General features: G+C 34.8%; 1 protein-coding gene across 1 annotated transcript; it reads right to left on the minus strand.

Annotated features, from left to right (window-relative positions):
• Nucleotides 1-3,219: 3,219 nt before the first annotated feature.
• On the minus strand, nt 3,220-22,584 carry LOC150108094 (phenoloxidase-activating factor 2-like). The gene is made up of 7 exons (XM_090415579.1): nt 22,449-22,584; nt 13,742-13,946; nt 13,323-13,499; nt 8,774-8,880; nt 4,755-5,026; nt 4,092-4,252; nt 3,220-3,525 (listed from the first exon to the last, which is right to left on the minus strand). Exons 2-7 carry the CDS (start codon nt 13,943-13,945, stop codon nt 3,331-3,333), a joined length of 1,116 nt encoding a protein of 371 aa, XP_090271705.1. The 5' UTR covers nt 13,946; nt 22,449-22,584; the 3' UTR covers nt 3,220-3,330.
• Between the last annotated feature and the right edge of the window lie 954 nt (nt 22,585-23,538).

Below are 23,538 nucleotides of genomic sequence, written 5' to 3' on the forward strand. Positions count from 1 at the left end.
TTTTGGGGGGTAGCCATTGGCTGAGAACGTGTTGAGGATGTGGTTTCGTTCTGTGGTTACGGCATTGTCATTCGAGCAGATAAGTTTAGCCCTGTTGTGTAGTGTAGTTGGTCAACTTTTATATGGAGACTTTTGAAGAGCAAGTCTTGAACTCTGCCCCACAAAAACCAACCATTTGGCTTCGCTATGTAGATGATGTATTCGCTATTTGGCCACATGGCTCCGATGCATTCCTCTCCTTCTTAACACCCCAGAATCAAATTCACCCTGGAAGAGGAAAAAAAACAACTGCATTCCGTTCTTAGACACACTAGTCACCCGCCAGCCTGATGGAACCTTGGTTTTCTCCGTATATAGAAAACCCACCAATACAGGCAGATACATTCACCAACAATCCCACCCCTCCCCCCTCACAACAATATGGAGTCGTTAAGACACTACACAACAGGGCTAAACTTATCTGCTCGAATGACAATGCCCTAACCACAGAACGAAACCACATCCTCAACACGTTCTCAGCCAATGGCTACCCCCCAAAAAATCCAAAAAATATTAAAACCAGTAAACCACAACCCCCCCTCCCCCTCACAACAAGGATTACTCTAAATCCATCACCATACCTTACATCCGAAGCATCTCAGAAAAAATCACAAAAATCCTAAAAAAAACATAACTTCTTGTTACAAACCATATAAAAAATTGGCATCCCTTATCCGCTCAACCTCCCCCCCCCCCTAGACCTACCTGGTGTGTACCAGGTCCCTTGCAGCTGTAAGCTGTCCTACTTTGGCCAAACAGGCAGGACAGCAAATATCAGAATTTCAGAACACAAGTACTACATCCGGTTTCACCATGCTCTGGATACTTGCCATAGAATACGGTGGAAAAAAGCCAGGATAATACACCGTAGCAAATACAGATATGAAAGGCTTTTCATAGAATCAGCTTCAGCCCTAAGAAACGAGCCAAACCTCAACAAATTTGGCTGCATGAGACTTCCTCAAATTTGGGAAACCTACATCAGAAGACCTTCAGCCCAATCGCCCAAGAATACCAACATCGCCCGCTAGAGTGCACCATCAGGACTTTAGGAGAAATAATAGCTTCATTCTTCTTACTCATTTATTGTTTTCGCTCTGCCTGCGTGCACGTATCTTGTACCTAAGTTCTTGAAAATGGCAGCGTGACGTTCTCGAAATATAGAAATATATTAAAATTTATTTTAATGTATATCCTAGTACGTTGTAATTTCCTGAAATAATATAGTGAAAATGCATAACCAACGTCTAAGCCTTTCCACGAGAAGTGTTTTTATAGTTACTATGGAGAAGTACATTCGGAACATCCGAGATTAATGGCGTATATAATGTGGGGAAAAGTGAAGATATTGGAACTCTCCAGCTCTTCGTATTTTTAAAGAAATCTGATTTTTTTTTTAACGAAAATGTAGTTTATCGTCTGAATTCTAGGTCTATAGAGCAGAGATTATTAATATTAGTAATTATAGTAATACCAGCTTTACTGGATATAAAGAGGGGGGATAATAAAGGGGGGGGGGGTAACAATGGTTGTCTTCCAACTGCTACAACACCTCACGTGATAACATAGCAATAACAAAGTCCACTGTTGCCATGGAAGCATTCCTCACGTCTGCCTTACTGAGCTTGATAGATATTGACACTCTTTGGTTAGTAACATATTGATTGAAATCCCATTTATAAGAATCTTTCTAGCAGCTTTTGAACTGAGAATGACTTAGCAGTATCATACGGGCGGGTCTTCCTTTCTGAAACTCGGATTTTTCTTCTCGTAAAACGGACAAACTAGGCAGAAGATCTCACGCTTAACAGACAATACACTACGCTCATAGCCATGGTTGCATCGGCAATAAATGCAACCAAATTATTTGGCAGACAAACTAAAGTATTTTATTATAGAGAAAATAATGTCAGCCTTGTTTTCTTCAGGCCTTGTGAGAAAATTAATCCTCAACTTCTGTAGGAACGAATAATAACCAATTCATCGCTTCGCTAATAAAGGGCTGTAACTGTTTCTATCACGCATGTGACGAATGTTTTATTTTATTTTTTTTATGACTCCCGTCTGAAGGTTGTAAACCTATAATTTACAAAATAAAAAAATAAAAAAATCAACCCAATTAGAACTCTGTGGGTGATGAAATTCATCTCTCACTGTGCTAAAAATCAAAAATACACATTTATGAACATGCGCAATAGCGCTACGCGGCTTTTCAACTATAATATAAATATAGTTATCCGTTCTCACTGTTTATCATTTCAGCTAAATTACAAGCATACCTCTTGTGGTTCCAGATAGATGGCAGCACAAATGATCGCTCATATAATTCGTCTTTCGAAATGAAAGGAGTCGCAGAAAAATGCTCCTCTTTAGAAAAGTAAACAGATTAACAGTGGCGGCCGGTGAAATTTTAAGTGGGGTGCTGCCTATACAAAATAAAAAAAATAATAATGTTTTTTCCTAATCAGTAACCAATTTATTAATAAATAAATCTACAGATTTATTTATTAATAAATTGGTTACTAATTAGGAAAAAAATAATTTTTTTAAAAAAAATTTGTTTAGGCAGCACCCCACTTAAAATTTCACCAGCCGCCAGAACGTATTCACGAGTATTTAATGTCATTTACTGTCTTTGATCGTTTAGTAATGATTAAAGACAGTATAATTATGAAGTGGTGTTGTTACAATACTTTTGCGCTAGATTACTCTGATCGGTTAATTGTGACTCATTTTTTTACTGCTGGAAAACCGTGTTTCTCGTCCTACAAAACATGCTGACCGACCAAAATATACGCACTTAAGAAACATAAAACACTGGCATCGTTGATTTGCTTGTATATGTAACATAGTCGCATTCATTAGTCTTGTTACTAATATTAGAATGAAATTAATCCAAACTGATTGCCGATTACAGGAAGTTTAGCACTAAAGCCAATGCCATTTCCATAGGTCTGCAATGACAGATAGGTTTTTAAAATAACAATAAACAAAAACATCTAGAAATGTTACCTGAATTCCCATAATATTTGCATCTATGCCTGTCTAACTGGTTCATGTCTTTGTTCTCAGAGAAGCCGCTGTGGTTCTAAGTTATCGGGGGAAAATTTCCCCCTAGTAAATAGCTTTAAGTGCATCGGTATTACAAACACAGCAAGTTCTAATATAATTACACACAAAAAATAGGAAGATGACTTTATTTTCTACAAACATATTACACCAATGCTCATTATGAAAGCGAACAACAGTGAAAGATCGAATGACAAAAAAATAAAATAAAAAAGCGCAGTTTTATACTGGACTAGATTGATATTCTTCGAGATTTCGACCAGTTACTTGAGTGATGTAATCGAGGTAGTTTTGAATACGAACGTAAGCACCGGGATGATTAGCTTTGCCGCAATCAATGCCCCAGGCGACGATTCCAGCTAGGGAATAGGAATTGTGTTCAACGTTGAAACATACAAGAGGTCCACCACCGTCTCCCTACAGAACAGAAAAAAAAAAGGAATAAAAACAAAGGTTATGAATTGTAAATTTATTTACGAAGACAATTTCTTATTGTATGATAATGTTCAAGAGTATATTAAAGCTGAAACGCTTCTATGAAATTACTACACATAATGAAACTAATATTTTAAAAAAACGATATTGTATATCTATTTTCTAAGTTACGTTGATTCAGAATTCATTTATCACAATGGAATCTAATTATTGCTAGATAATTAATTTATCATTTTGCGACAACTAATTTTCCATCGTTGCGAATCGTATTGCTATTTTGTTGATTTGCAAATCAATGAAAACTGCAGATAACTTTCTTCACTGCAGCTAGATATAATTGCATTGCAAACTAAGGCTAACATCGCAATATCAATATAAATTAAGGCTAACATTGCTATGGCGAAACTAAGGGTAATATCGGAATTCTAACAGGAAGCCTTACAACGATGAGAAACAAGGCTAAGACAAAATGTTTTAATGACAGATAAGAATATAGCCAAGATTACAAATACAAAATAAACAAGTCTATGATTGCAATCTTATCTTACCTTACAGGAATCTTGACCTTCCTGTCCTCCAGCACATATAAATCCTTCAAAGAGTTTGAAGTAAGATCCCAAACGAGTTTTTCTCAACATAGTCTGGCACTCATCATTGTCAAGTACTGGTAGACGAATCTCCTTAAGAACATTTGAGTAACGTCCTCCTCCTAGAGAAGAAATAAATGGTTGAATTATGGAATGCGTGAAATGGTGAATCTTCTCCTTTAAGACATGGATCAAACTTCCTCCCTTGTCTAAGAAGAAAGAAACAATAAAATCTGATTTCTAAGTTATCGAGTTAATTAAATTATCCTAAGAATGAAACCATTACAAAACAAATGCTCTGTTAATAAAAAAATAATAATACTTATTTCTTCGCATTAACAAAGTCTCTCTCTCTCTCTCTCACATATACACACACACACACACACACAAATTAATCGATTTTGAGTGTAGAGTACGTTAACATCTTTAGTAAACATTTAAGGTACTTTAAAATACTATAAAAGCCTAAAACAGTCGTTTGATTATCACATGATTTTTTCGTAAATGTCGCCAAAAGTCCAGCTATTCAGAAACAGAAAAAAAGACCATTGAGTTGAGGAAGAGAGATGAAGCAGGAAAATAATGCAAATAGTTATTCTGATGTATAATGTGATAGGTACTTACGATAAGCATCTTTGCCCCATCCTGTAACTACGCATTCGTTTCCTACAAAAATATCTTCTTTCGTAGGTAGACATATTGCATCGATGTGTGGCTTGAAGGCAACTTGACGTTCCAGTTTCAAAATAGCCAAATCATTATACAAGTTGTTGCTCTTATAGTCGGGATGGATAATAATCTTTTCTATACTATAATCTTCATGCGCCATGAACTCGTCTTCGTTCTGAGTGTTCCATTCTCCCAGTCTAACCTTAATGGGATATGGAGTCTCTTCGCTGTTAAAAATAATAATGTATTGAATTAGTTACAGAACAAGTTATTTCATATAACTATTGAATGCGTATTATTTTAGCCTCCCTTATTATCTCTTTTTTTTTTTTACTTGTAACTTCATTCATATTTTTAGAAAATAAAAAGATCAACTTCTACCAAACTGCATACAGGTCTCAACACAGTACAGAAGGTCAATTATTTTATCTTTGCCGATCAGTCATAGATTGCTTTCAAGACAAACCACCACAGAAGACAACAGCAATATTCTTGAATCTCACAGCTGCCTACGATCGAGTCTGGAGACAAAAATTAATGAAAATTGCATACGATACTGGAATAAGGGGGAATGCATTAATTTGAATTTCAGACTTCATGAAAGGAAGAAAAATGAAAATAAAAGTTAATGGAATTTATTCCGACATGCATCGAAATTAGGGTGGAGTCCCACAAGGTTCTGTTTTAAGCTCACTCCTATTTCTCATCTATAGGAACAATATCCATCTTCACATAATAAATGACACAAACATATTATGCTATGCAGATGATATAGCAATCTGGCACACAAGCAGTAATTCTCGACAATCTGAAAAATTCCTAAATAATTCAATAAAAGGCTTAGAAAGGTGGGCAAAGGAACTTAAACTACAAATAAATCCAGAAAAACCAAAACTGAGCATCTTCTCTACTGATAGTAAAAATAGACAAAATTACAACCCTCAAATCAAAATATATAATACTAAAATAGAAAAAAACAGCGTTTCCAAAATATTTAAGCCTAACCACCCTAGATACTGAACTAAGATTTACAACCTATATCACAAATATATCTAACAAAGCTCTTAAAAAACTTAATATCATCAAAAAGGCTTTATAGAACAAAGTGGGGTGCAAAACCGAAGACACTCAAAACTACATATACAGCACTCATACGACCCACTATGGAATATGCTTTATCAGTCTGTGCTCCAGCTTCTACTAGCTCAAAAGAAAAACTCGACATAGTACAATCAAGAGCAGCAAAAATTATTATAGGTGCAGTCTGATCCACACAAATGATTTAAAAGCTCAACAAAAGTGTGGGCTTCACATACTAGAAGATAGAAGTAAACTCTCCACAGTTATTCACTTTCATCGAAAGCCCTGAATTCACTCAGGTGAATTCAGGGCTTTCGATGCCTTGACAAGAAAATCTAGACTAAAGAGATAATCTACGTTACAATATAATCATGAAATTAGAAAAACAGATCGACTTAGAGCACCTATCCATTGAAATAAGCAAAGTGCCATTCTTTTCCACTATTCTACCAAAAAACAATGATAAACTTAAATCTCCTCGAACCTTGTTCAAAAAAGAATTCACAGCAAGAAAATAAGAAAAGGACTTGACACTATGCATCACTTAAACAATCCAAACCATGTCGTTGCCTACACTGATGGATCATCTGATGAAGCACTCAACCAAGGAGGTTCAGGGATTTTTCTAACTCTACCTGGAAGTGAGGAAATGTAAATCAAAACCACAACTGGCAAAATAGTTCAAACTTCACGTTTGAATTAACAGCCATACAAGCAGCTGTCAAACTTCTAGCTCTCTAATCCAGTAATAAACATTACAGAAGGAATGATCATCTACAGTGACTCAAAATCTGCACTTGAGGCATTAAAAATGGAAATACAAAACGGAAATTCGTGATCTACTAACAAACTTAAATTTGAAAAATAAGAACTGCACACTGCAATGGATATCAGACCATGTAAATATTGAAGGCAATGAAAGAGCATACAGAATAGCCAAAGAAGCAAGATACGTACCTCAAAAATTACACCCACTATTACTAACTGATGCTAACTCAGTCGCCAAAACAAGATTGGTAAAACAAACTATCAAGAAGAAAAATGAAATCAATGAAATTAATGAAAATAGAGAAATAACCACAATCATCACCGGACTAAGGATGGAACATTTTAAAGTCATAAAAATTCATCCAGACTGTAGTAGGAACTATGAAGTATGCAAGAACTGTCCAGGAGTTGAACTAACACCTGTCCATATTTATTCTTGTCCAGCAGTTGCTACTGCTCTACAGAAAATTGATAATAACCCTAGAGAAAAGCTCAACTCCATCAAAGTTCAACAGATTGCCAAAGCAGTTCTACAGATCCAGTCCTATCTAGAAGCTCTTCAATGGACTCGACAACAAATACTTCATTCATATGCCTCTTTTCTTTTTAATCATATATAACAAAAAGAAACCCGAAAAATATAGTATTATAATTATTTAGTAGTTAGTCTTCAACTGGAATAGAACAGTGCTACCTATTAATTTACAAATATTTTGAAAATTCATATTTTATTTTTTGTCTTAAAATAGTTATATTTATCATCCTTCCAAACCGAATTTAATATTTCAGAAAGTTATTTACTGAGTTTGAAGACGTACTAGAATGAAAACCACTATGTCATTCTAAAATGAATATAAGTAGCACTTTAGATATATCTGGGTGACTTTAATGTAATGTTATGAAGAATTGTGAAAGCAAAATGCCACATACACACGCACGCGATCTTTACATAAAATTGCTACTCCACTTCGATTTCTTAATAACAACTGAATTTTGATATACACGTAGTTTAGATTCGACCCATACATTAAAGATGATGATATATCGGACGTATAACTGAAATACCCGATAGAATTTTGTCATATCTTCGGAGCTTAGATCCAGATGCCACATAACAGCATAAATCTGGATTCACTGAACCAAAATATTCTTCTTTTTCTTTTTTCCTTCAAAGTCCAATCACCACCTCAGTCTTTCCATATTTCCATGGATACCAATGTTTTCAAATATACAATCACATTTTGTTTATGTTAGTCGATATACATATATATCGGCTTGATCATGGCCTATTAAAACATCAGTTTTGGGACACTAAATCTATGTTCCAATGAATGTATTTGGTTTACTGTTGAAATATCGCAGACAAATGGATAGTAATTTATATTAATTAATTAAATACTGATATTAATTGGTATATCTCCGTACCGAAATTGGAAGAACGACGGTACGTTGCCCCCTTCAATTGAAAAAGGCCTAAGTTCGAGTCTCGTCATAACGGGAGGAATCTTTATGTGGACTTTTTCAATCGAAGGTGAGTTAGCCGATCTCATACGGAGGTAGCAGGGTTCTTTCTTCCGGAAACTGGGGTTTTTCATCCCGCATACAGACAAATCGGCCCTTCAGAACACACGCAATTTACAGACAAAAAAAATACTAGTTGAGGTGGTGGTGGGCGGTAGATGGCGCTGATGTAGATGATTGGTAGTAGAGGTTCAGTGTAGTGGTGGAGATGGAGAGTTGTACAATAGGTGTCCTCCCGCGATGAGTCTTCGGACTCCTTGGAGGTGTCACGCATAATAACAATAATATAATATTACAGAAGATGACAAGTAATGCAACACTGTAATTTTATACTAACAAAGCCACGGGATATTTGCACCTTATGTTTTAGATGACTGTAAGGAATATTATTGTTTTCTCGACCCCTTTATCAATCGGATAAAGACTTTTTGTAGTTTTTATAAAAGAAACTTTTTTTGGTTTAAAATTAAGTTTTACTCTAATGTCAAACAACAGTGTCTTATTTATCCGAATAACCACAATTATGTAATCTTAAAAAATGTCATAATTACTATTAACTATAATTTACCACTAGTTAAAAAATATTTTGGCACTTTAATACTTACAGGTATTTTTGCACGCAGTGTGCTACGGTAAGGACATGCCTATCATCAATGAGTGTACCTCCACACAAGAAAATATCGGTGGTACCTTCGGCCTTGAGTATTGCAGCCTGCAAATCATTAATAAAAAATGATTATTAAATAAACATGTATACAATTCGCTAATTAAAATTTTCTGTTCCTTTAAAACAATAATAAATTCATTGATAAAATGTTTTTTATTCCACATATTTTATTCCTTATAATCAATCTGATTGTGCATTTCAATTGACAAAAAACACTTTTGCAGACTAAAATGATGGATAGGATGATATTTCATTTATCTATTTATCTATATATGCTCGAGATTTTTTATATTATACGGAACAAGAACAACAAAAAAGCTTTGCTTGTTATTGCATTAGCGTGATATACATTTTGTAGACCAAATGTTTTTTTACAAACGGCATACAAATATATTTGTATACCAAAAAGGTATGCATTTTGTACACCTTTTGGTTATTACCAAAAGGTACACAAAATGTTTTTCACAAAATTTATAGATTTTTGAGCGAATTATTTAGAACCGAGGGAATAAAAGATCTCTAAATAGAGTTTTGATTTTTATGGTCTTTACAACTGACGAAGTAGCCAATCATCCCTTTGGAGATTTTTCCTCTTGGTAACTTGGTATTTTCCTCCTGGAAAACCGAGAATCTAACCGCTAAACACACACAAATGATGGATAGTAAATTCATTCAATGGGTGAAGTTAATGTCTTCCTTACCTCTAAGTAACCCAATATAGGAGAAAGCTTTGAATCGTTTTTTAATTAAAAAAATTAAATGCGACTAATCATAGAAGTTATAATTAGTTTAGCTAAGAAATTCAGTGGTTCAAAATCGTCACCTAGCACTTCCTCTTTAATAGCTTAATTAGTCTACACTGAAGCAATGAATTCCCACTGAAACGTAAGCTTTTGATTAACAGAAATTAACTTTTTTGCCCAATTTGTCCTATGCAGTACAGAAGGGGAGAATGCGAAAAAAGAAACCTAAGTATAAATGTAGACAATTGAAATGACAATTTGAGGACAATGCTGACAGAAACAAGGAAGAAAAATAATGGGACTAAAAAAGTGTCGAAGAATGCTTGTTATAAACTCCTTCTTGACGTGATTTGGACATATGACGAGAATGAACTGAGAAAGGATATCACAAAGAACTAATGGAATGAAAATTTAAGAGGAAAGACTAGATGGAAGACTATGAAAAATGTTGAGAGAGACCGGATAAGAGAAAACTTAGTGCGAAAAAAAAAAAAAAAAGATAAACTTGAACAGTGTTCCTGAAGAAAGAAAGGGACGGAGAGAATTTTGTTCCTCCTAACCTGTCAGTTTCTTTTGTTGATGCATAACTGGAGCAGAATATTGTTCTGCTCCAGTTACCTTGGAACTCGCTAAGAGATATCAATTTATTGAATTCTGTTGCTGTTTATTACCATGAAGGTAAATAATTTGACACTGCAAGTCGCACATCTCCTCTCCTCGCTAAAACAGTAGCAAACATTAGTTCTATAGCACTAATATGAGACAAATAATTGAGAAAATTAATTCTTAACAGGTAGAAAACCAGACTTTTGGGCTTAAGGTTTTCGGGGAATTCTATGTTTAAATTCCTAGAAGATGGACGACTGCAATACATTTCCCGTCTTCTGACATATTCAGAAGTCTGTTGAGCCTCAGCTGTTGACAACAAAATAGTCGTCTAACAAGAATCGTTTCCTTCAGAACAAAGCTGAGTGATGAAGCATTGGCAAATCCTGACACTTATCTTGACAGCTTACGAAGAAACAGGAAAATTCTTTACTGGCTTGTAACATTTCTAAAGGGACAATACGCACCACATATTATTATGGGGAGAGAGAGAGACGTTTATTTGTAGAGTTGGCTGCCCTAGAAACGAGTGAATTTCCTAGCTTGACAATGTTCAAAAAAATAACATTTCAAGGGGGTCACGTGTTTGCTGGCTTGTATCAGTATGTTTATTAAAAAAATTTCATTTATTTATCAGTTTAATCTGTATTTACTCAAGTCGACTTCAATTCTGGGACCAAGCAAAGACTAAAATTATGAGGTCTCTTCATGCGCGTGCGCACACACACACACACCAAAAGACAAATTGGTGATACTCTATTAAATATGATCCAATGAACCTTAATTTTCAAGACCCTATAGTGGAAAGTTTGTCTAATTACTCGCAATTTCTCATAGTCTTGAAATTTGTATTCAGAAAGATTTTCCAACAATAAAGAATTTATATATTTATATATATATATTAGAACAACTAAACTTTATTCTTAACTGAAGAAATGTTGTTCTGCTCCAGTTGCCTATGTGAAAAGTTCACCAAAGTAATGCTATTCAAACTTTTTTGTATTCACTGCTCACTAGACAATTATAACTAATTACAGAACCTCGCCCATTTCATGTAGCAGATTTTTGTACTAACGCCTTAGAAACTACTGTACCATAACTTTATTCGCAAAGAAAAAAGAAAAAAAATTGTACTCTAAAAAAACAGTATTCATTCTTGATAAAAAATAATGATTGACCTCGTTTCCTTAAAAGTGGCTATTTGGTTCTAAAGAGCTGCGAATGGTTGATATGTTTCCGTAATATAATTTCAATAAGATATCAGGAAACGAAGATTTTTCTTTATTGTGCCACCTCCCAATGGAACTTCTGTACCTCAGATTTTGCGAAACGTTTGCGCTAGAAAATTAAATTCTTATTCTTGGAATGTTACCCAACCCAACAAACAGCAAACGTTTGCGGTTTATAAACGTTTGTGAAAAAAAAACTTTTATAGCTTTTTTTTTGGGGGGGGGGAACCGTTTTTGTTTCAGAAATTGTTCCAAATCCATGGTGATCTCAGCATGATCTGTCATAATCCCAGCAATATAATATGACATTAAATAACCAAATTTAGATAACCAAAGAATTAATTTTTAACCAAAATTAATTCTTTCCATCAAAGTTTTCTTTGGAACTGGAAAAAGATAATCAGCTACTATTTTTGGATACTCTAATCAAGAAACTAGCAGATGAACAAATCAAATTAATAATCCACCGCAAACCAACACACACACACACACACACACACACACACACTGGACTACCTTCATTTCAAGTCAACTCACCATATTTCCCAGAAGCTCAGCATAATACATATGCTCAAAAATAGAGCCAACAACATCATCTCAGAAGAAAAAGAACTTTATGATGAACTTACTCATATATCAGAGACATTAATAAAAAAAATGGCTATCCGAGGAATCTAATCAACAGGATTCTTCATAGCAACCCCCCCCCCACACACACACACAACAACAACAACAATCTATGATCATTCAATGCAGTTCATCCATAGTTATTCCTTATGCAGGTACAGTGTCGTAAAAGATTGCAAAAACCTTTTAAGTCTTTTAACATCAGAGTTGCGTTCAAACCGGCCAAGACTGTTCGTTACGTTTTAAGATCGCCAAAAGACATTAATGCTTTTTTCAAACACGCTGGAGTGTACGACATTCCATGTGCTTGTGGTCTAAACTATATAGGACAAACGTCGAGAAGCCTCGAAATCCGAAAACAAGAACATAGGAGATGTTAATAACAACAGAACAAACAACTCAGGTCTAGTCCATCATTTCGCGATTACAAACCATACCATTCATTAGGATAGCAGCTCCATGCGTTATCTAGAAGAAGACTTTCGTTGTAGAAATTTCAAGGAAGCTGTAGTAGTCCTCCGTTCTGGAGAAAATCTTAACAGAAACCAGGGAATGATAATAGCTGACATATGGAAAACATTAATAAGATCGCTCAGTCTGCCAGAATTTAATTTGGCTCAAAACTACAGTTGCGAGCGTACTCTCGCAACTGTGACTAACACAACACTCTCCATACGTGCAATGTTACGCGCTCTGTTTTAATCTTTAATTTATACGACAGTGTTACTCCATTTTCTCTGTACTAACCACTTTGAGTTTTTCTCTTACCGTTATAAGCCCTGAAGAAGCCGAACAGCCCCGTTGGCGAAACTAGTTGGCATTAGATGTTTATAAATCATAGTCAATTAAAGATCAATATATATATATATATTTCATTTTAATTATTACATTAGATATCTAATCACGTCCGCGCGGTTAGTCTAGTGGCTTTGCGCTTCACAACCATATGCCTGGGGAAGGAGTGTCCTAGGTTCGATTCCCGTCGTCGACGTGAGGACCTTAAGGATCTTCCTCAGCCATAGCCAAGTTAGCCGGTCTTGGGCGTGGATAGCAGGGTTTTTTCCCAGTTTATCCTGGGGTTTTTCATCCCACAAAGCAGGCAAATCGACCTTCAGAACTCAACACTAGGGACATAGGATACACCGGGGCATAGGGCTGACCACTTTATCTTGTGAACGGCTTGCGGTGCAATGATTAACTAACCCTCGACACCCCAAGTTAAAAGAGGGAAAAGGATGAGGGAAAAGGAACATAACACTCTCTATTAGATAGTTTTGCTTACCTGCCAGGGCCATTCTCCAAAATCTGCTTCTCCTTGACTAGCTGTTAGTATTCGACTGTTTATGCCACTTGGATTACGAGTACCGCAACGACTTACGTATGGTTTAGCAGTCGACGTTTCAGGGGCCTTACAGCATACGTGAAAAGCTCCACAGCTGGGAGGCACATAGCGAGCATCCTAAAAAAAAAAAAATGTTTCTTTGAGCTATATTGTTTAACTGAAGAAAATGGATTAGCAACGTTAATGTAACTCAAGAAATGTGAACTTCGTGAAAATATTGACATCCATCGGTTTAAGACATGATCCGTATATTTCTTTAAATATATATCAGTACATAATTTATATATACTCATTAATTGAATTATGATATTTATATACAAATTAAAATATATAGCACTGCTAAATAAAATAACACTCACCAGACCCAGCTCCTCGTCAGGTTGTGGTTTCTTTCGTGGGTCAATAATGCCACTGCCGTCTGTTACGATGTTTCCATCCTTGCACTGATAATAGGGGACACAAATACACGAAGAAGTATCACCGTAGTTAGATTCTGTTTCTCCTTGAGGTGCTGCCTCGATTAGAACATAGAGCAGTGCTAGCAGACAGATCCTCGAAATCATCCTATATGAAGATAAATGTCGAATTTCTTTATGGTTTTGCTTTGCATGGTTTTTCATTATGCTTGCAACAGCGAAATATGAGAAAAGTGCTATTTGCTTTAAAATAATAATAATGGCATGTGATTTTAATTACCAAAGAATTCACGAAGGTTTATTTCAAATATGATAGAAACATTTTTTTAGAAATTTTAAGTATTGCATATGAACAAAATATTCTCTATTCTTCATTTCAAAAAGCCCCCAAATATCATATAAACTGTGTGTGTGTGTGTGTGTGTGTGTGTGTGTGTGTGTGTGTGTGTGTGTGTGTGTGTGTGTGTGTGTGTGTGTGTGTGTGTGTGTGTGTGTGTGTGTGTGTGTGTGTGTGTGTGTAAGGTATCCACAATGCATCGCACATTGAATTTATTCCAAAACTTATAATGTGTTGGAAAAAATTACTTAGAAACTGATTTTACTCTAACCTGTGAATCTTGATACACTTTTTCACACTGTAAATTATAAATGTAATGTGGTTCTTTCACAAGGTCGCACTACACCTGTCAGGTAAAAAAAAATAATAATTTATTTTCACATAAATTAATTAAATTTGTTTACCTACTTTTTACTTCCGTTTTCAAAATACCTCTGGGGAAGGGATAGATTGAATTGTTGAAGGTGAGTTAGCCGATCACAAAGAGATAGCAGGTTTTTTTCTCCCAGAAACTCTGGTTTTTCTTCAGGCGAACAGGCAAATCGGCTTTCAGAACACATGCAATTTACAGACAAAAATACTGTTAGTAGTGGTGGTGATGGCTGTACGAGTATTTGGCGTCGATGGTAGTCATGTATAGTAGAGAATTAAGTATTCGGGGAGACGGGGAGATTTTTGTAGCGGTGTTGAATAAAGTTACTTCGGGCGATGTGTCCTTGGACTCCTTGGAGGTGTCACGTAATAATAAAGTTGAAATATTCTTCATAATTTATTATGATTAATATTTTCATTTTTAGTGTATCAGTTCACAAAGTCTTAAAGACGGCGCAGTATACGGGGTTGGATTATTCGCGTCTAGTCCAGTTTGAGTTTAAAATGTCAGTATAGCAGATTTTAAGGTGCCAAAAAAATGAGTCGCGAACACATTTAGACACATCAATTTTCTAACTTATTTTGAAAAGTGAAGAGTAAAAAAAAAAAATCTAAAACGTTTTAGCATTATTTTAAATAATATCTCAAATATGAAAATTTGAAATGTGTTTCGATTTCTGAAAGTTGGGACTAAATGAAAGGCATACGAAGATCTGTGTTTCATAGGAAAATAAACATTATTTTCCCACCCTCTGTCTTTTCCCCTTAAATTCCTCCTCTTTTCCCCCCAAAAAAAATCTACCTTCAGATCCTTCTCTCATATCCCCCCCTACCAAATGCTCTCTACCCACCCTTAATAATAATAATATTATACATATATTAGTTTTGAGTAAAGAGCCAATGACATTGCAAAAAAGGACACTCCTAAACGAAAGTAGGCTATATTAGCCATTAAAATAATAAACATTATTTTCCTATGAACAGCACTCTTCTCAAATTTTACTATTGCAAGCATTAAAAAAAAAAAAACAATTCATTTATTATTATTATTATCTACTTTACTTTGTTCGGTTGCTTTAAATGCCGATGAGTTATTTAGCTATTTGACTCCAATGACACACATTAAAAAGCCATTCCATGCTTGTGCGTATATTGATGACTAAACTATTCTGCTGGTTAATAATCATATTTTTATGACTCGTTCTATATAAATTTTTTATCCTACCTCGTATCTGTAATTCCACATTCACTTAATTCGTGGGTGTCATATCAAATTAGCATTTGTTACATCAGTCCCGAAGGATCCAAGCAACCGCGATGATTTTAATACTTTAAATGTGACAGAGGGTTCGACAAATACCTATTAAATTGTATCAAGAATTACTATTCAGAAACACAAGCAATAGTGAATTACAAAAACATAGAAACAGATAGAATAGTAATTTAAAAAAAGGAGTTATGCAAGGCTGTCCATTGTCACCATATTTATTCCACCTGTACCTAAAAGAAGTAGTAGACGAAGGACTACAGATGTGTGAAGGCATAACTGTAAATGGAAGAAATATGACACATTTAAAGTATGCTGATAACACAGTTATCACTACAGACAGCCAAGAAAAATTAGAAAATATCCTGACCAAGCTTAATGGTAATAGGAAGAAAAAATGAAGCAATCCAAATGAAAATAGGAAACAATAATATAGAACAAGTAAAGCAGTTCAATTGCCTAGGATCAATGAAGAGCTGGGCAGACAAAAAAAAATATGGAACAATAAAAGATTAAGAAAAGAACTCAAATTAAAGATATATAAAACAATGATAATTCCCACAGAACTCTATGACACAGAATGCTGGATCTTAAGCGGAAAAAAGAAACTGATAATCTCAATGCTTTCGAAATTAAATGAATAAGTTTCGAAATTAAATGAATCAATAGAACAAACTGGACAGAAAGAAAAACAATTTAAAAAGTCAGAGAAGAACTTAACTTTAAAGAAACAGTAATTACAGCACTAAAAAGAGCCAACTAAGCTGGTTTGGACATGTTTCAAGAATGAACCAAGAAAGACTACCAAACATATCATTAAATGATAGAATTGAAGGACAGCCCAGCAGAGGAAGACCAAGAAAGAAATGGATTGACAACATTAAAGAAAGCACCCACTTAAACTCCATAATAGAACTTCATAAAAAGACAGCAGACAGAAAGAAATGATAAAAATTCGTCTTTGAGGAATTCAACCGGCCATGAACGGAAGAGAAGAAGAAATGTGACGAATTAAACTTGTATAGTTGTTTATCTGGTATGGAATCCTTTGTCTTTTATATGTTTAGACATACGTAAAACATTTGCACTTTCAGAAACAAAGTTTCAAACTTTTGACAGTAGCGGAGTTTAATTCAAAATCGACGGACTTTGAAAAAGACCTTGACAACCGTTTCGAAATTCTTATTTTCAGACGTAGAAAAAAGTAATTTCTCTAATGATCTTTAGAACCAAACATTCGCATTTTCTCCCCAATAATTTTAAGCGTCGAATGAACAAAACAGTGTTCTTTTCTTGCATGATTACCTATCACTTAAAGGCTTTCACAAAGGTCCAAGCACAGTGAGATTCAAACTCGGAGCCTCACGTTAAAAAACATAAACAGTTCAATGTGCTTCATTGTCTCGCTTAATTTTCCTTTGTCGTAGCACAAAAGGCTTAAGTCTCGTTGAATATATGGTTAACAATTAGCAAATTGTTAAGTAAACTACTTAAAATGTTAAATTCAAATAATAATAATAAAATATAAAAAGAAAAAAATCCAAAAATAAATATAAATTTGTGTAAATTTAATTTGCCTTTAGTTGATAAAAGCATTTTTATTTTAATCCCGTTAATTATCATGGTATCCAGTTATGCTGAAATCAGTTACTTGAGTCTCTCTGGTCTAGATTCAGATACTTTCCAAACGTGCAGGCGGCCTAGATTTTCATAGCATTCGTGCATGCAAACAAAACACTGAAAGCACTTTTGCAGTGCGATAAAGTCCGAACTTAACACCATTTTTAATCTGCACTATAATCAGATCTCTGCAGAATACACTGGGTGCTGTAATACTCAGAAGATCGAATAGAGTGCCATAATATGAAAACAGGGCAATGGGTTCATGTTCAGCTATTTATTATCAGTTTCTCCAAGTATTTGACTTCGGTTTAAGTGATAAGTGTTATCACATTTGGTTTCTTTCTGCTTCTGCTTCTTTTTTGGTTACTTATCCTGTTATTTATAGAGAAATCGAGTGAATTTTTCTTGTTTCCTTATCAGATTTTAAGTTATACAATAAATAAATAAAACATTTCTGCTTCCATAATTTGATCGTTATCTCCCTGTTGAAGGACAACGGGTAGCACCATAATGACGATGTGTTTTCAAGGTCTTCGAAGCCTTAAGGGAATATTGGTCACTTAATTTGTACAGCCGTCACAAATCGCTGAAAGGCGATTGTTTGACTGTGATGGGGCTCAGTTGAGTGTTGAAATACTATTTCTGTCGAAACCTGGCAAAATTGCATCACTTTAAGTGCTATTGCATCACGATAATTGCTATTATCACGAAAACTAAAGTGGGTAGTGACAACTACACACTTTGGTTTTCGTGGTAGCAGCTTCAAGTGAAAAGAAACAAATACTACATATATAATCCCCCATTGTACAAAATATGCATTTTTTTTGTTGTTGTTCAAAATAATGATAGGTTTATAATCTCAGTATTATCTAGGTCTACCTACTCACTGATGAGACCTCAATAAAGGTCGAAACCGGTCTATTATACATTATGTTATTCCACCATAATATATAACATCATACCTCTCCTTTCCCATAATGTATTTTACATTATGGAAAATACTAAGAATGGAGATTTACCCACCTATGCTACTAGTTGCCCTAGTGTTGAACTATGTGCTTTAACTTACGCTACAATCCGCCGAAACTTTTAGAGTTTACTATATTCGGCATGAAACTCTTTGATTCCGATCTTTGAGTTTCTTATTCGGCTTTGAAACAATGTAGGATTTAATATCCCCTTAATTTAAAATAATGATAGGTTTGCAAATAGATTTTGTAGATGCATTTGTTTTGAAATCCAGGAAATAAAATGACGCACAACGCATGCGCCAAAACCCTATTATAATCTGTTAATTTCATGACATTACGTGATGACGTAATACATTGTGCAAAAGACAATGACGGATTTAAGCATCAAGATTCAACTAACTGTCACAGTTTCCTCTTTTAATAGCTGTAAAAATAAATTAAATACAAATGTTTATCAAAAAAAAAAAACATTTGTCAACAATAAGAATTTGCTAAACACACACAAACACAAGAAAGATATTGATCAAAATCATCGGCAGGATTTTATTTTAATAACAACAGACGACATTTTTTAAAACAAAAAAATATTAATGATATAGTCGATCGACTGGTATTTCTTTTTTAATACCGTCAGAATATCAGAAGAACGAAACCTAACGAAGTTGCTATGGAGACAATGTTATGATTTCTTTTCAAAAGAAACATGTGAAGAAACTTTTCAACTGTTTCTTATTATTAACTAAATTACGTAAATTTAAATTAACGTAATTTAATTATAATGAATTTCTCCACTTATGTCTCGATTTTTAGATCAATATTATTATTCAGTGCTTGATGCGTAATAATTATAATCTTCTAGAAACCTTAGCCTAGTTCGGTCTTTCCGCTGAAGAAAAAGAAGAAAAAAAAATTTGCCGTAACCGACTGCAGATCGCGTTGGTGTGTATTTCATAAGAGTAGGTTGTTTACACCGCAGTTGAATCGAATTTCTTTCCACACAAAGCAGGCTTGTGAGCAGAAAGTAAAAAGTGACACAACAAACATACGAAAGCAAAACGCTACTTCATTCCCTGATCATGTTTGATGAACCGTAACACGAACGTGACAAAAATATACAATCGTTATTGTGATTTTGTTTACAGAAGTTCGTACATGTGAAAATGATATTTTAATTGCGAAAACAACGACAAACTTTTACATGTTTGTTTTACAACCTAGCCGAGAGGGGGCGCTCTTTGAAATATTTTATTAGTGTTATTTTAGATGGGATATCTTCAATGTTCGAAAACGGATTTTTTTTTTTTTCATTTAATAATTATCAAAGAGATGAATCGAAATGGATGGAACGTTTTTATTCTTATTGTAACGTAAGTTTTTTCTCAGAGGTTTTTCTCAAAACAGACAGATCGATCGACATATGTAAGGATTACCACCTGATTCCAGTAAATTATCGGTTGCAAAAAAGAGTAACATGGTATCTTGGACTGCACAAAAGGCGATTGCCGCCGGTGTGCAAAATGATTTTTCGCCCTCCCACCACTATGTTTCATTACATTAGATTAATCTAGCCTTCCTACCGTTGAAGTATTTGGTGTCCCCCTGTCATGCTGGTAGCAACTCACTTGTAGAGATCTTGCATAAAGATTTTACGAGTACTTGTATAAAGATTATGCTAAACAGACGTCCACAGACTTTTCCACGAGTTTCAAACCATCATCGGTCAGCTGCTTGAATTCTGAGGTCTTTTAAGGAGTCGTTATTACTGATGGCCAAACTTTTCTTCTTATAGCTGGAAGAACACAAAATTGCACCTTTAGAGAAAAGTTCGATTCTCATCGTGAAGAGAGAAATCGCTTTGTAGACTTTTTTTTTTCTTTTCAGAAACTATGAATTTTCGTCCCACATACAGGCAAATCGGCCATAAGAACACACGCAATTTTCAGACGTAATTATTGTTGGTGGCGGTGAGCGGTAGATGGCGTTGTGTGTTGATGGTAGTTGTAGTGTAGTTGTGCCTAGCTGAAGAATTAAGCAGTGGAGACTGTGAGATGTGTATAATGGAATAGAGTGCCCTCTCGCGATGAGTCCTTGGAGATGTCATGTAAGAACACTAGAACAATACTTTTTTAAAAAAAGTATACATTTTTTAAAAATAGGAACCATATCAATTTTTTTACTATAAGATGCCGTGATAATTGCAATGAAAAACAAGATTTTATATGATATAAAATCTTTTGTAAAACACAGAGCTTAGTTTTTAAATATACTTTTAAAAATTGTTCAGCAACCATACTATAATATTTTGGAATAAAACCCTACACTAAGAAAAAAAATAAAGCATTAAACATTCCTTATGGTAATAAAGTCCTCGCGGTTAGCCTAGTGGCTTTGCGCTTCGTAACCATATGCCTGGGGAAGGAGTGTCCTAGGCTCGATTCCCGCTCAGCCATAGCCAAGTTAGTCGGTCTTGGGCGTGGCAGCAGGGTTTTTTCTGCCAGTTTATCTGGTGTTTTTCATCCCGCAAGCAGGCAAACCGGTCTCTGAGGACACACGAATTACAGTCAGGCATACTGACCCAGCCATAGGTCTGATTCGTCAGCCTATGCCGGTTCCCGAGCCTGGATAAAATTTGGGGGGACTGAGATGGTGCCGTACCTCCCCGTAAAGGGGACTCACGGCCGTGTATCATCATACGATTATTATTATGGTAATAAATTATTGGGCATATTTTGAATATCAAGTACGTCCATTTGCGTGCAATACTATACTAAAATTGCACTAAGAAATCTATTTTTCTCTTCCGTATTTCAATAATCCTAACTGATTTGCGGATATCATTTATTATATTTACATATCCTGATTATCCTATGAAATCATTTCTATTTTCCTTCTATCTATTCTTCACTTATGGTGGCCCAATGGCGTGTTTCGATCAAGTAACTTGGCTTACATGTACTCAAATTTTTTCTAACTTGGGATTTCTTACTCCTTAAAAGTGGCTAACTCACCTTCCATAGAAAATGCGTATAAAATGCTCCTCTACTCCTTAGAATGTATTCGAACTCATGTCCAACCAAAGGATGTTGTTGCCAATAAAGATGCGTTTGTCATGACTGGTGTTTAATGAAACAATCCCATTACAGCTGAGTATTTGTAATTTACCGTGCAAGATAACTAATGTACAAGTTGGCAGATATTGAATTTAATCAAGCACAAAATCAAAAGTTCGAAAATTTTCATCCTAGCAACGTATTGCAATACTTAGCATACATGCATGTATAAAGCATCATAATTAAATTTTAAGAATATTTTCAAATATTTTAAAAAAATAATAATTATTATTCGTCTCTTTAGTTTTTAAATTCTTATTTAGTGACCCATTTTCTTCAAAATCAATACAACAATAAACATTAATAAGGACATATTCAAAAAATAAATTTATTTATTATTTTTTTCTTACCATATTTGCTTATATGTAGTGTCCCTGACTTTGTTTTTCCTGATGGGATGTGTTCCCTCTTTGACCTGACCTACTTTCGGTATTACATATATGACACTAAGTCATAATACACGAAAGTTGTTTGACTTGTTAGCAATTATATTTATGTTTTTGGTATCTTCAATAGCAGGGAAATTATCGTAATAGTAAATTTAAATATATTAAAAAAATAATAAAAACTTTCTTGACATCGTACTAGCAGCTGGAAATCATACAGATGGCCTGTCGCACATTGACTGCTACTGAATTAGTGCATAGTTAATAGAACATTATTTAATGCTAACTATTATATTGTTATCCGTAACTTAGAGAGCAAATGTGCACAGTAAAACAAACCAGGAAAACAGTCATAGTTTATAAAATCAGAGCGTATAAACAGTGTATATAAAATTGGAGTGGATAAGCTATCAGAAAAATATCCTAAAGCCAATGAACAACTATGAATAACTTGAAAACTTGCGTTGAGGAGGGAAAAAAAAAAAACAAGGAAACTAAAAAATCCGGAGGTTGATGATCTACGCGTTGAGTTTACAAACAGAACGGCACGCAAAGTTTTAACTCCGTAAAACAAAAACACTCACCTGCGTATTAGTTGTTACTCGAGCTGACTATAACTTCACTTTCGTTGTACCGATCGGGACAACAGTATTTATACAGTAGTCGATTGGCCAGAGTGAGCTGTGGCTTCTCCAGCCACTGAGCGATGACGTCACAAGCTCTTTCAAGGATTTCGTGGAAAGAACACCGTCCTTTCTCCAGCAGGAATGTAGTGATTTCTGGAAATACCCCCGTTTCTGTTAGAACACGAAGAATCTTATCGTATTTGTGTTCTGTATTTCCGTTCTCAGAGAAAGGAGCAATTATCTTAAGGCGAAAAGCTTTCGAAGCATCTCTGTAGTGTGTCTGGTCTTTTTTGTAATTCCGTGGCGATTTCTTCTGTCGCTTTTATCTCCGATTTTTGTGCCCTGCTGGATATAGTAGGTGTGATACATTAGTCCTCTCTTCCTTCTCGCTAGTCCCCCTAGTCCCCCCCCCCTATGGCCTTCCGTCCGTGGAACCTGTTTTGTAGGTCAGGTGATCTAATGGTTCTACTCATTAGAAATTACCTTCGCTAGAAATCCCGAGGCTACCACTTTTTTCGCAATGACAATATTGCATTAACGGTAAGCAGCCCACATATATATATATATATATATAACTGGGCTGTATAAGTTTAACCTGCATGACATCTGACGTAATCCAATAAATTTTATTAACTCTTTCAGCATTACTTTCATGAATGATAATTTTAATCCAGACCTTTGGTTGACTGAGAAGCCGTAGCTTGTGTGATTATTATTATTATTATTATTATTATTATTATTATTATTATTATTATTATTATTATTATGTGACACCTGAAGGGAGTCCAACGACTCATCGAGGAAGAGTGTGCCAACAGCATCGAACGATTGAAATCCCTTACAACTACTAACCGCGCTCAAACTTGCCTAACTTTTTGCGTGAGCCTGTGGAGAGCCTTCGTGCAGTTAGATAACAATAACCCTGGAGTCAGCTCATCAGGAATAAAAAATAATAATAATAATAATCTCGGCAATTTAAAGAAATATGATAGTTGCTAAACTCAAAAGTCGATTTTTATTTTTTATCAACTTTTCGAAAATGGTGAAA

This window comes from Typopeltis vanoorti, chromosome 3, assembly GCF_054136105.1.
Source record: "Typopeltis vanoorti isolate ZY-2024b chromosome 3, IOZ_Tvanoo_1.0, whole genome shotgun sequence".
NCBI lineage: Eukaryota > Metazoa > Arthropoda > Arachnida > Uropygi > Thelyphonidae > Typopeltis > Typopeltis vanoorti.